At 41.5% G+C, this 14,074-nt stretch overlaps 1 protein-coding gene across 5 annotated transcripts in view; it reads left to right on the top strand.

Moving 5' to 3' along the window:
* Positions 1–5,051: 5,051 nt before the first annotated feature.
* The window catches only part of Prpf4b (pre-mRNA processing factor 4B), a 32,239-nt gene continuing 23,216 nt past the window's right edge, over positions 5,052–14,074 (top strand). For all 5 annotated transcript variants that reach the window (XM_028763122.1, XM_028763121.1, XM_028763120.1 and 2 more), the window contains exons 1-2: positions 5,052–5,213; positions 12,781–13,977. In XM_028763122.1, the coding sequence (XP_028618955.1) occupies positions 5,173–5,213; positions 12,781–13,977 (1,238 nt within the window). In that variant the 5' untranslated portion in view covers positions 5,052–5,172. The remainder of the gene's footprint in view (positions 5,214–12,780; positions 13,978–14,074) is intronic.

The following is a 14,074-nucleotide window of genomic DNA, read 5'->3' as shown; positions in this document are numbered from 1 at the left end:
CCAGAGGTCCTGAGTTCAACTCCCAGCAACCACATGGTAGCTCACAACCATCTGTAAAGGGGTCTGATTCCCTCGTCTAGTGTGTCTGAAAACAGCTACAGTGTACTCATATACATAAGATAAATAAATACATCTTTTTTAAAAAGGAAAGAAGGAAGGAAGGAAAGAAAGAAAGGAAGAAAGTAAGTAAGGAAGGGTGGGTCTTAGTCAGGGTTTCTATTCCTGCACAAACATCATGACTAAGAAGCAAGTTGGGGAGAAAAGGGTTTATTCAGCTCATACTTCCACATTGCTGTTCATCACCAAAGGAAATCAGGACTGGAACTCAAGCAGGCCAGGAAGCAGGAGCTAATGCAGAGGCCATGGAGGGATGTTACTTGCTGGCTTTCTTCCCCCTGGCTTGCTCAGCTTGCTTTCTTATAGAATCCAAGATTATCCCTCAATGTCTGGGCCCTCTCCCCTTGATCACTAATTGAGAAAATGCCTTACAGCTTGGATTTCATGGAGGCATTTCCACAAGGGAGGCTCCTTTCTCTATAATAACTCTAGCTTGTGTCAAGTTGACATACAAAACCAGCCAAGAGACAGAAAGAGAGAGGGAGGAAGGGAGGGAGGGAGGGAGGGAGAGAGAGAGAGAGAGAGAGAGAGAGAGAGAGAGAGAGAGAGAGAGAGAGAGAGCCCAAGAATCTAGTAGTTGTTCAGTCCATGAGGCTGGATATCTCAGCCAGTCTTCAGTCTATGCCAGAATACTGAAGTAGGGTCTAATGCCAGTGAAGGAATGGTCTTGCCAGCTAGAGCAAGCAGGCAAAGAGCAAGTGCCCCCTTCCTTCTTTACACCCATTATATAGGCTGTCACCAGAAGAAGTAGCCTGGATTTAAGGTGGACCTTCCCATCTCAAAAGATCTGGGATCTAGGATGAGTCTTCTTACTTCAAATTATTTAATTAAAAAAAAAAATCCCCTACAGCTGTACCCAGCCACTTGGGATTTAGTTAATTCCAATTGTGGTCAAGTTGATAACCACTAATAGCATAACAAATATTGTCCTCCAGGTATAGCATAACCAGTCATATCTTAGCAGAGCTGTGACTAAGTGTATGAGGTTCTCAACAAACTTGGGCCTGTTGACCTTCTCTGTGGGTGGGGTTCATTGGACCTTGAATTGATACCCCAGTCCTTCCCTAATTTCCCTCAGTCCAGGACAAAATTCTCCCCCAGAATTCCATGTCCTTGGAGGTGCTAGAGGAAGTAGAGGCAAAAAGGAAAAGACTCCAACTATACAGCTTTCAGGAGGTTTTCACCCATGCCAGGTGGAATTTTTCAGTGGGGCAGCATTTTTGCGGTCATTCACACACCCTTTTACACGCTCCAATAAGTAAACCCAATAAACTTATCGGCTTTACCAGCTAGTCTTCAGTGGAATCATTTCTTTGGTTGGTTGTTGGTGCCCTGTGTGGAGTAAACAGACATTCACATCTCCTTGGGAAAAATAACACAGCAAAGAGTTAAAAGACCAAGGCTTAGACTGAGACTGTGGTGCTGGAATTTGAGGAGCAGGAAGAATTCATTATATCTTAGTGGTGAAATTAATGGTGCTTACTGATGACCTTGATGATGATTTATTTAAGCAGCTTCCTTACTGAAAGAGTAAGGTAGACAGCCGACAGTTCCATGGGGAGAAGGGATATGAATTTAGCTTCAGCCGAGTTAAAGTTCTGTTTTTTTTGGAATGACCTGCTCACTTGCTACAAAGAGACTCCCATACCTTTAGTCTTCGCTGATTCTCTCTCCTACTCCATAGGGGACTGCAAGTTTGGCCTGGCTGTAAAATAAATTTTTACCTCGAAACACTTTGGTGTTAGCTCCTGGTTTTTGACACCATAACAATCTATTTTTTTTTTGATGTGGTGCATGTAGCCCAGGTAGGCTCCTAATTTACTTTGTAACTAGGGGTTATCTTGAACTTCTGATTTTCCTGCTTCCTTCTGCCAAGTGCTGGGAATAGTGGTATGCGCCACCATGCCAAGTTTCAGTATAAGATCTCTATACGATAGCCAGTAAATATTATCAAGAACTCAGAATATAATTGACAAAACCATGGGAAGGGGTGGAACTGTTTTAAAAAAATGTGCAGAATGAGAAGCATGTAACTTAAGTGGGGTACACAGGAGGAAGAGTTATTGAGACCCAGGCCAGAGGAAAGCCAAGAACACATTAGGGTAAGTGCATATCGCTTCCCTTTTGTAACCATCCCTTAAACATTCAAGTTATCTCTAGGTAGTGATTTCAGCATCAATTTCATATTGTACACAACAGTGGCCACTTAGCCAATACGGCTTACTGGCAACTTATATACCTTTCTCAGAGACTGCAATGCATTCTTCTATCCTTTATTCATGTCCAAGGTATTTCCATATTCACATGGTTGATCCCATTCATCAAGCAGGTGCATCATTCAGTGCAATTAACTGAGTCTCTTTACTTTAGTCTCAGGCAGACTCTTCAGACCAGGCAAAAGGTTGTCACATTCTTCCAAACAAAAGCATGGCCAGGCCTATCACAGCAATACCTCACCCCCAGGTACCAATCTCTGTCTTAGGGTTTTCAATGATGTGCACAGACACCATGACCAAGAACTCTTCTCATAAAGACAATATTTAATTGGGGCTGGCTTACAGGTTCAGAGGTTCAGTCCATCATAAAGGTGGGAACATGGTAGCATCCAGACAGGTACGGTGCAGGAGAAGCTGAGAGTTCTACATCTTCATCTGAAGGCTGCTAGCAGAATACTGGCTTCCATGTAGCTAGGATGAGAGTCTTCTAGCCCACACCTACAATGACACACCTACTCCTACACCTTCTAATCACGACACTCCCTGGGCAGAGCATATACAAACCATCACGAGTAACTACTATTTATTAATATAGGTCTTTTTTGCTCATTGTTTAATTTATTGTGTTTATACAATGAGAACTATTATCCTCAATTTAATGGTTGGTAAAACTAGGGGAAAAAAATGGGTTGTTCTTGGTTGCACAGCAAACAGTGAAATCCCTTGCTGACATAAATCCTATATTCATGTAAGAACATTTTTATTACATCTATTTTGTGTGTCCATGAATAGAAGTCAGAAGACAACCCATGATGGGGTCTGGGTATTGAACCTAACTCCTCAGGCCTCTTGACAGGCATCTTTTCCCATTTGAGCCACCTCACTAGCCAGCCCTTACTTTGTTCTCAACATTGTTCTAGTTGATTCTCTTCATAGCTAATACTGCTGCAAAGCTGATACAATCTAGATACCTAGTAACAAGGACAACAATCTAGTTAGATGTTTGCCAAACCAGAATGAAGCAAAAATTGAGAACTGTTATGTGAAAGAAGCAAACGATAACATTGTATACACAAGTGTGAAAATTTAATATTTCATATAGGAAAAGGCTAAAAATAAACCGACATGTTCTGGTTGGTTCGATGTGGATCACGGAGGGTGATTTTTCTTTACTTTGAGTTTGTCCACTTTCACAATTGCACAGAGCTGTTTTTAAAACAACAAAAAATTACAGTAGACAGGCACGATGCCTGAAGCGTGTTAACACCAGTTTGGCGTCTTCACATAAAGCTCCAAATCCCAACTTTAAACCTAAGTGCTGCCCAAATGGCTTCTACATTCTTCAAAGAAACCTGGAAATTACATGAGTCAAAGGGTTTTACAATGGTCGTAACTTGTTTGTAGTCTGTTACAACTAGCCTATTAAGAGCTCACTAGGATCCATGGTAACCGTGTAAGAGATTAATAGCTTTCCACAGAAATACACACATTTCAAAGAATGCTTATATCTTTCGGAATAACACTTAAAGCAACCACAGATAGTAGGAAAAGATGAAGCGTTGATAAAGACACGCTTGCCTCTAAAGCCTCAACTTTTGGCATGGTCCGCCGGCGGTGTGCCAAGCGCAGTGGTCTCCAGTGTCACCGAACAGGGCGGGTCTCTACTAGAGAGATCCTGGGGTACGCACAAACGCAATCTCCGCAAGCCGCTCTGCTGACGTTGCGGCAGAGGAGAGGTCCGGGCTGAGCGGAGGCGGAGACATGCAGAGCCAGAGCAGGGAACTGACAAGGCTTCTATACATAGCTGCCAGCCGCAATACTAAAGCAACAACCACCGCGGGTCGCTTTGAACACGCCCACGCTTTCTTCTGGACGTCAGTACGCAAGCGTCTCTCTAGCCGGCCAAAGACTTCCGGGAAGCTGGTTCCGTCGTGGAGCGCTCACTTCCGCCTCGGTCCGCGGAAACTGCAGCTATGGGTCCGAGCGTTCCGATACCAGGGCTCCGAAGCGCGGAAAAAAAAAAAAATAGAAGGAATTGTTTGGCCTGTCACTTTGTAAACGTTTCCTAAATGATTAAGCTAATGTTTCAACCTTTACTAGCAGTAACAGTAACAGATTGGGATGCATTTAAAAGTCTGTTAAGCTCTCAAGTTAATAGCGTGGAAATGAACTTGGTGAAAAATAAAATCTTTAATGGAAAACTTTTCCGGCATCAGCTCCTTTAGAAGTGCTTTATTTTGCTCTTTTAAGAATGGTGTATGTAAATCTGAAATTGGTCTCAGTTTGGTATCAGACGAGGTCCATGATCTCCAACTTATTCCTCCCAGAAACAGAAAACTTAATTCCCATATAAAGCATATCATAAAGAACAGAGGGTCAAAGAGGGACCTGGGAGATAGTCTGGCTGTTTATATTTGGCCAGGTCTACCGGCTCTCCGCTAATCAATCAGCAACAAAAGACACAGCAATTTTCACCCACTACTGGACCACATAGAGAATCAGCTCTCAGAAACGCACCCGTCCCCTTTCTTTGCTCTTCTCTCCAGTAGGTTCCTACACTTAAACCCTCAAACTGGTACACAGACCAGCGATCTAAGTGAATAAGGCCTCATCTCCCCATGGTCCGCCCCCTAGCTCCGGAAATTACATCACGGCACTCCGCGCCCCGCCCCCGGACGCAGAGTTTTTCTATCCGGATTCTTAGCGCGGACTCCGAGTGCTGCTTTTCTCTACGTGCTTTGCACATGCGCGACTGCTTTTCCCTTCTTCCTCCGCTTCCACTGGCGTCCACGGTTCGCGGAGCCGCCGCCAGCGCCGCGGAGAAGTCAGGAAGTTCAAGATGGCCGCCACGGAGACCCCTTCGCTGCGGGAGCAATCTGAGTAAGTGCACCGTGCGGGTGGTCGGAGCTGGGCCGCCAGGCCGCCGTGCGGGGACGGCGGCGACCTGCGCGACGGGCGGGAAAGTTCAGGCCTAACGGCGACAGCCAAACTTTGCCTTTCCGCGCGCCGTGGGTGGTGCGGCGGGAGGCGTGGGAGCGGCCCCGGCTTTGCTGCCGGTGGGGCCGCGGCTGTTGGGGTGCCGGCAACGCGGCCTGCTGCGCGTCGTTGCCCCGGGAGGCGGCGGCACGAGCGGCCTCTACAGGTCCAGTTAGCGTGGTGGCTGCTGCTGCCCTGAGGTCGCGCCTTCCTGCTCCTCCCTGGGGACCGTAGAGCTCTCTGGTCTCAACCCTCTCTGATCTCCCCATGGGGGACCCGAGGAGGACCCGAGGGGCAGTGGCAGCCGGCAGGCTAAGCCCCACTTTCCTAAGGCATATACTATCCTTGCGATCCTGCTATCGGTAAAAACAGAGACGGGGGTGCTAGGGTCACACTTTTGACTCTCCCGGAAATTGTGCTAGCGAAGTCCTTCGCCCTTTACTCTTCATCCAACCACAACCCGGTATTTCTCTGTCCATTGGTAGCTTATTTCTAACTTTCAAACTTGAGGCAAAGTAAGGTAGGCTACCTGGGTTTTGAGGCCTGGCAGTTTTTTGCCCTAGTTTATAACCCTTTATAGGGAGGGGCATGGGAGAAGTATTGGGAATCGTTGCTACTTCTAAACCATTCTAGTCTGTGTTTGTAATTAAGCGAATATAGATAGAAGTGTTTGAAGCCAAGAGAACAGATCCTTGAATAGGCAAAAGGACTAGCTGTTGCTTAAATACGAGCAGTGTTTTGTTTCCCACGTTTCTGCTAGGAAAGCTTAACTTTAAACGCTCTGAAGACTTCGTGGCAACAGCACCCCCCCAACCCCCACCCCTTACATCTGCATTATCTTTGTTTCCAGCCTGTTTAGGAAAGCGTTTGATACGCTTTGTCTCCAGCAACCTCTGATAGAGGACGACTTTGCCACCAGATAGCCTGGCTTTGCTCAGAGTCTAGTTCGGGGTTCCCCTGTCATTTTCTTTACTCAGCTTGATAGAGAATTCATTTTTATTAAGTATGTTTGAAAGTTACGTCGTTGTCGTGGCAGTTGGGCTTAGACAACAGATAGGGTTTTAGCTAGACATAGCTTTACTGTCTTCCAGGTTCATGGTGTGGCAGTTGCAGGATGTTAGTTTAGTTTGATGGGTGCCTTCGGCTGTACAGCTGAGTAGTGTGTTCTGGTAATCTGAAAGTTCTTGGTATTATGTCCATTTACTTAATTTGAGGGGAGAATTCATTCACATTTATTTTGAGGATGAGTCAGCCCTATTATTTGCATATTTAAATAATCCTGTCTTTATAAACATGGATTTGTTTAGGTTCTGGCAACTGTACATAACACTGACAGTAGTTTTTAATTTCACCTCCCTTCCCCCACCGAAGTTGTGTAAATGGATTTTTTTCCTATGTGTCCTACTTTTGCGAATTTGAAAATAATTAATGAAGTAAAGAACAATTTGATATGAAAGCATGCACTATGTGTGTTGCTGCCCATAGTGCTCAGGCCATGTCTTGGAGTTACACTGAATAGCTAGTAGTTACAGGGAAGCTATTCAAAATAGAAAATTAAGAACACACATATTACATAGTCTAAATTTTCCTCAAAGGCTCAAAGGGCTTTTGTTTTAATGGCCTGTACATTGGTCAGCCTCTTTACTTCAGCTTTAAAAAAAAATCTATTCGAAGTCATTAGGGACCAGGTACTATTCAAATCATTCGCATAGTAGCTCATTAATTCTTGTAACAATACTGTGGAGCTACATACTGTTATTGATGGTATTTTATGGATGATGAAACTAACACAGAGAAATTAAGTAGTTTGCTCAAGGTCACACTGATAGACACATTTAACTTTGTTCAATATTGTTTTAAATGCAAGCTTCTGACTGGTGTACTGTGACTCCTTTTTCAGTTGCCCCTAAGATTTAAAATAATTTTTTTTCTAGCATCTTAGAAAGATCGTTGTAGGGGGTGAGGAGGAATTAAGGATCAAATTAAGAACCCTTTTGCACATGTTAATAAGCAAGTACTTTGCTCCTGAGCCACATTCTCAGCCTGAGATCATTGAGCAGGGCCTGGCACTAGGAGTAAACCCAGAACCTCACACACACTAGCCTAAGTGTGTTCTACCACAGAGATGCACCTCACTCCCCTGAGTTGGCTCTGTCTTTTAGGCTGACCTCCCAAACGTTCCATTTACAAGCATGCCCTGCTATGCCCAACCAAAGATGTGTTTTTGATGTGACATTTCTAATACATTAAAATTTAATTCCTGAAATAGGATTTGGAAAAGGAAAAGCAGAAAGATTTAAGACCAGTTGGTCTTTGGGATCCATTTAACTCCTGTCTCCATCAATTCTGTTTTAAAAGCATTTCAGTTTGGAAGAGAAAGTCATTTAGTGACTTCCTTTACATTGGACTTTGCTCGATATTAACATATTTTTAAAGAATTGCTTTTTTAAAAAAATTTGTCTAGCTTGCTTATCTAGAAAGCATAAATTGAATGCTTCCCAAATAAATTTATAAAGACTATCCTAGCTTGACAATGTTGGTTAAACCTTTAATCCCAGTATTCCAGGGGCCCAGGTAGAGGTGAGCTAGTTTGAGGACAGCCAGGGCTACACAGAAATACTGTCTTGAAAAACAGGAAAAAAAAGGGGGAGACTTATCTGTTGATAACCAGGCATGATGTTGTACACCTTTAATTCCAGCTCTTGGGAGGTAGATTTCTCTGAGTTTCAAGCCAGCTAGAGCTATATAGTGAGGCCAAACAAATCTTTGAGCTGATGGTGCATGCTTGTGATCCCAGCACTTGGAAAGCTGAGGAAGGAGGAGTGAAAGTTCTAAGCCACATAGGGTTTCCTCACTGTACCCTGCCCCTTACTGTTCGACGTTTGTTGAAAAGAAAGTTAAAGTAACACTAGTGCATGGTAATAGATGACTTTATTTTGATGGTATTATTTTGAAAGTGTTCTATGTCCTGTATTCTGCCAGATTCTCCCAAGACCTCAGTAGCTTACAGGGTAAAACTTAACCAATGTGCCAACTGCTGAAGCCCGAAACCTCCTGTGCTTTATGTACTTTAGATGCATCGTTAATCCTGGATGTAAATGGGTGTTAACTAATGTAGGCTAGTAGGTTGTTAATAAATATTTTGTGACATTTGTTATAGATAGGCAAGTATGCACATCTATTTGTTACATTGTAAAGTACAAATATAAAGAATAGATTTATATGTATAGGATCTATATAGCTTTTGTTGTCCATGTAAACTATCCAAAAAGCCATCATTTGTCTTAACCAGCACCTTTTTATTATGCTTTAAGAGAACGATGTTGATAATGAACTTTTTTTTGGTCACTTAATTTATATACCTATTTTCTTGTGGTACTGGTAGTAAAACCAAGGCTTGACACGTGCTAAATACTATGCCACTGAGGTGCCCTTGGAGCCATAAAATATAATTCAAGATCAACTGAAGAAGATAGAAGTTTGCTGCAGGAGTATATAGGATTATTTTGGAAATCCTATCTTGGTTGGTCCTAAGGTAACATTTTACATCAAAAAATTATTTGTAAAATTGTAGATTTTTTAAAAGCTAGATTATATCACAATTCTTAATGAAACTTATTTCATGCCTAAAGTTAATTCCTTTACTAAGCTATACTTAACATTTTATTTCCACCATTTTTAAAACAACAGGGTTTTTTATGGGGAGGGTGAGTGAGCAGATTTTAATTAGTTTGGGTATTGCATATTAAGTACCAAGGAGTACAGTGTTTGCACATAGAAATCCGGGAAGCACTAGGTGCTAAAGAAGCCAAAAACATGGCTTTTATGTAATTATTGTGACCACATTTTATGTGAATTTAGCCTAATTGTCATAACAAACCTATGATTTGTCTGTGTTACTAATTATCCAGTTTTTAAGGCTGAAGAAAATGCCATTAGAGGAGCACTGTGCCCAAGGTTATAATAGCTGTGTGTGTTGGGGCAGCATTCTGAGTCAAGTAGTTTGATTCTAGAATCATCTGCTGCTTTTGATAGTATTCCTTACAATAACTTAGTAACCATCCTGCATCTCCACAGGTTATGCTTGAACAGCTATATTTGTCTAATATGTATATAATAATAACATCTTACTTGGAAGGGCAGTTAGTTCATACTAAACACTGTTAAAAAAGAAGCATTTAGTATCTTTCTAGGTAGGTACAGTTGTTTTTTCCATCATAGAGAAGAGATACTTGAGGTTACAGATGCCTTAAACTTGCCAAACCCTATTCCCAGCACTCAGGAGGCATATCTCTGGGTTCAAGGCCAGCCTGGTCTACAAAGCAAGTTCCAGAGGGACAGGACTTGACACCTTGCCAAATTCTCATAACTAGTACAGTACTGGAACCAAGTTTTACTCCATATGTCTAGCCTGGGGACTGTGTACTTTCATTTTAAGGACAGTTTTATGTAGTGTGACTTATAGTTACTTTTGTGACTAAAATTCTGTACTGTGGATACTTAGATTTTATACACCATTTAAAATGTTTTATCTTTAAGAAGATTGTATAATATTTCTTGAACTTTCCCTACAATCAGTCAGGATTCAAAGGGGAAAAAAAACCCTATCTTCTGGATGAGAGATTTCTGAAGGGGAAAGAAATTAACCTGTAATTTGCTCTATCAAGAGCAAAGTTGAAATACCATTGGCAGTCTGTTTAAGTACACATGCATCCTCCTGCTCTATAGTTTAAAACCGTATGTTTGTTAATTTTACAAAGATAATGTTCTTTTTTTTTTTTTGAAGTCTTTGATTTAAAAAAAAAAGTGATCCAGGAAAGCATACTACAGTTGTCCTGTATCATCTCTTACTCCACTAGCAAGAAATTGCCCCACACTAAAACCTGAGTCGTCGTAGGACAGTTACTCTGCACATCTCTGCAGTGCATTTCCTTTCCTATACTTGATCATAGCTGAAATTGAAGTTGGTACATTTGAGGGTTCTGTTTGTTTGATGCCATGTAATGGCTATGCGTGTTTCACTCCTTCATTGATGTCCTGATAACTTCTCACTCAGAAATATTCTGTATCCATCTCCCCTACTAAGTTATTGAAAACTGAGACCTAGAGGACAAGACTGTCAGGCCCTGCTACAGTCCCAGAAATGGCAGTGTTCTTGTAGATAATCTAGCCGCCACTCTAACCTTGCAGTTCCTGTGCCCTTGGGTTCCCAGTGGACTTTTAGTTCTGTCTCACTCACTCCTGGAACCACATATATTTTGTCATCTGGCGTTGTTTCACTTGAGAGATTAACCTCCTTAGACCAGTGTCTTTACAGGTTTCATGCCCTGACCATCGTGATCGGAGTGTGGTTTTCTCTACATGACTGACTTTTGCGTTCTGCTTTCTCTATTTGAAGTGCTATTTCTCTAATTTTTTTGCTCACTCTTAGATATTGTTAATCCACCTTACTTTTTAGCACACATTTCTTCTCAGTTAACATCTTTTCTTCAATGTAGCCAGTTAACAAATGAGTTGGACACCCCCACACACATACCTCTACCCCTGGGATCTACAAAACCCCCTTATTGACTATTTTCAAATACGGATTTAGATGACCCTTCTGTGTTCTAATACCCCCTCGTTTGGGTCTTTTGTCATTGGTACTTCTCCATGTTATGTGGTTGTTCTGTGTGGTGTTCTTTCCCACTGTACTACACTTTCCCTTAGGGAAGCGAATATACCCTTGGACAGTTTTATTTTTGGTCACCTTGTGAATATCTGAATGTAGTAGTAGGTCATTTAGAAATGTTCAGAGACTGATGAATAGATTCCTCTTGTTGCAAGAAAACAAACAACTTCACAAACGTACCGGGACTATATCCTTTGAGGTCAGGTGAACTGTATCCTCCTCCAGAATAGTGTGTTGGTCTAAACTGAAGACTATCTTGATTTTGCTTTTGGTCTCATCTTGTAGAAACTTGTGAAGTGTGTTCAGGGGAAGAAGTTAATTCCTACAGATTGTCAGCTATGATGTTTGGTAGGATTGGTACATTAAGTATGTTATTTTACCTAGAATGTTTTGAATCTGTTTACAGTGGTTCTGCTGGAACACAACATCATGTAAGTCAAGGAGCATCTGCAGTGCTGTTGAGCTTGTATTTAATCTGGAGTTATTGAACACTTCACCTTGACAAGTTGGGAGTCATAAACTCATTACGGCAAAAGCATTTATAACACAGAACCTCTCTTAGTTCATTCTTTTTTACATAGCACCTGTGAATATGAACATAATTTGGGATAACAATTTTTATTTGAAATTCAGAGAGAATAAATAATTTGCTGAACAATTACTGACTTAAATCTTGCTAACTTTCCATTATTAGATTACTTTTGGCCTCCAGAATGTTTTTTTCTGGTGGTTGTTGTAGCTTGGTAGCTAAAGAACAAGAGTCCTTGTCTTAGTTTGGGTTTTATTGCTGTGAGGAGACACCATGACCCAGGCAATTCTTTTATAAAGGCAAATATTTAACTGGAGCTGGGTTACAGTTTCAGAGGTTCTGTCAGTTCTCATCATGGCTGGCAGTATGGCAGCATGCAGGTAGATATGGTGCTGGAGAAGGAGCAGAGAATTCTACTTCTTGATCCAAAGTCAAGCAAAAGGAGACTGCAGTCAGCCAGGAGGAGGCTCTCTTTTGCCCTAGGCAGATCTTGAGCACTAGGAGGCCTCAAAGTCCTCCTGCACAGCAGCATACTTACTTCAACAAGGCCACCCCTATTCCAACAAGGCCACACCTCCTAATAGTGGGCCTCTTACAATGGGCCAGGCATATTCAAACCACCACAGTCCTCATTTCAGCTAGTTCTCTGAAGTCTTAGACCATGGGATTTTGTTTGTTTGTTTGTTTGTATTGTTACTACTGTGGCCTTCTGAAGTTTCTGGTGGCACACTAATCATTTTGGATTTAGCCAATATTAGTTTTTGAGCTTTTTCAAGAAGGAGTGTTTAGGTGAGATGTGTTCACAGCAAGTAAACAGGTAGATTATTGTTGGCACCCAAGTTTTCTGAGCATCAAGTGGCAAAGATTAGCTTCTCAGTATATTAGTCTCTCTGCCTTATGAAAAGAGAAAGCAGGCCTTTTGTATTTGTGAGAAATGCTGGTTTAAAATCAAATTACTGGAGTTTCTGTATAACTATAATTAATTGGATTTTATTGTTACTGGTTTGGATGTTTTTCAGTTAAATGATGTTTGTCAAAGCCGTACTCCATAATACATTCATCTAATACTTTAGATTTTAATGCAGTTATTAAAACAGGTTGTTGTGTCTCCACCACCTCAGCTCTGGTCATGGGAATCCTTTAAATAATACCTGAAACTTACAACATTTTAATGACTATCATGTTACATTGAGATTCATTTTATCATTACTGTTATAACTGAATACTGGGTAAATATTGTGATTGTAAAATGTGCTTTGTGCATTTTATAGGATGGATGATGCTGATAATTCTGAAAAGAGTGTAAATGAAGAAAATGGAGAGGTATCGGAAGACCAATCTCAAAATAAACACAGTCGTCACAAAAAAAAGAAGCATAAACACAGAAGTAAACATAAGAAACATAAACATTCCTCAGAAGAAGATAGGGATAAAAAACACAAGCATAAGCATAAGCATAAGAAACACAAACGAAAAGAAGTTATTGATGCTTCTGACAAAGAAGGCCTGTCCCCTGCAAAAAGAACTAAACTTGATGATTTAGCTTTGCTGGAAGACTTGGAGAAACAGAGAGCCTTGATCAAAGCTGAGCTTGATAATGAGTTGATGGAGGGCAAGGTACAGTCTGGAATGGGGCTCATTTTGCAAGGCTATGAGTCTGGCTCCGAAGAAGAAGGAGAGATTCATGAAAAGGCAAGGAATGGAAATAGGTCCAGTACCAGGTCTTCCAGTACACGGGGAAAACTTGAAATTACAGACAACAAAAATAGTGCAAAAAAACGAAGTAAGAGCAGATCCAAAGAACGGACTAGGCATAGGTCAGACAAGAGGAAAAGCAAGTTAGCTGTGGAAATGGTGAGAGAGAAAGCAAACAGGAGCAAGTCCAAGGAGAGGAGAAAGTCGAAAAGTCCATCCAAAAGAAGCAAGTCTCAAGACCAAGCAAGAAAGTCAAAGTCCCCTACCCTTAGACGGCGGTCCCAAGAGAAAGTGGGGAAGGCCAGATCTCCTACTGATGAGAAGATTAAGAGTGAAGAGAAAGGTAAAATAAAGGATCGGAAAAAGTCACCAGTTGTAAATGAAAGAAGTCGAGATAGAGCTAAAAAATCCAAGTCCCCAGTTGACTTAAGAGATAAATCCAAAGACAGAAGGTCAAGGTCCAAAGAGCGGAAGTCAAAACGATCTGAAATTGACAAAGAAAAGAAGCCAATTAAGTCACCTTCAAAAGATGCTTCTTCTGGGAAGGAAAATAGGTCACCCAGTAGAAGACCTGGCCGTAGTCCTAAAAGAAGAAGTTTGTCTCCAAAACAACGAGACAAGTCAAGAAGAAGTAGGTCTCCGCTTCTCAATGACAGAAGATCTAAACAGAGCAAATCACCTTCTCGAACTCTGTCTCCAGGCAGAAGGGCCAAAAGCCGGTCCTTAGAAAGGAAACGGAGAGAACCAGAGAGGAGACGACTTTCTTCTCCAAGGTACCCTGTTCATGAAACAGTCATGTTTTTTACTAGCAATTTATATTTTAAAGGAAAAAGGTGAATATAAAGATAATTTTTAAGTGAGATAGTGATG

This window comes from Grammomys surdaster, unplaced genomic scaffold, assembly GCF_004785775.1.
Source record: "Grammomys surdaster isolate TR1022 unplaced genomic scaffold, NIH_TR_1.0 137, whole genome shotgun sequence".
Classification (NCBI taxonomy): Eukaryota; Metazoa; Chordata; class Mammalia; order Rodentia; family Muridae; genus Grammomys; species Grammomys surdaster.
The sequence above is the reverse complement of the archived record's forward strand: the minus strand, read 5'-3'. Positions and strand labels throughout refer to the sequence as shown.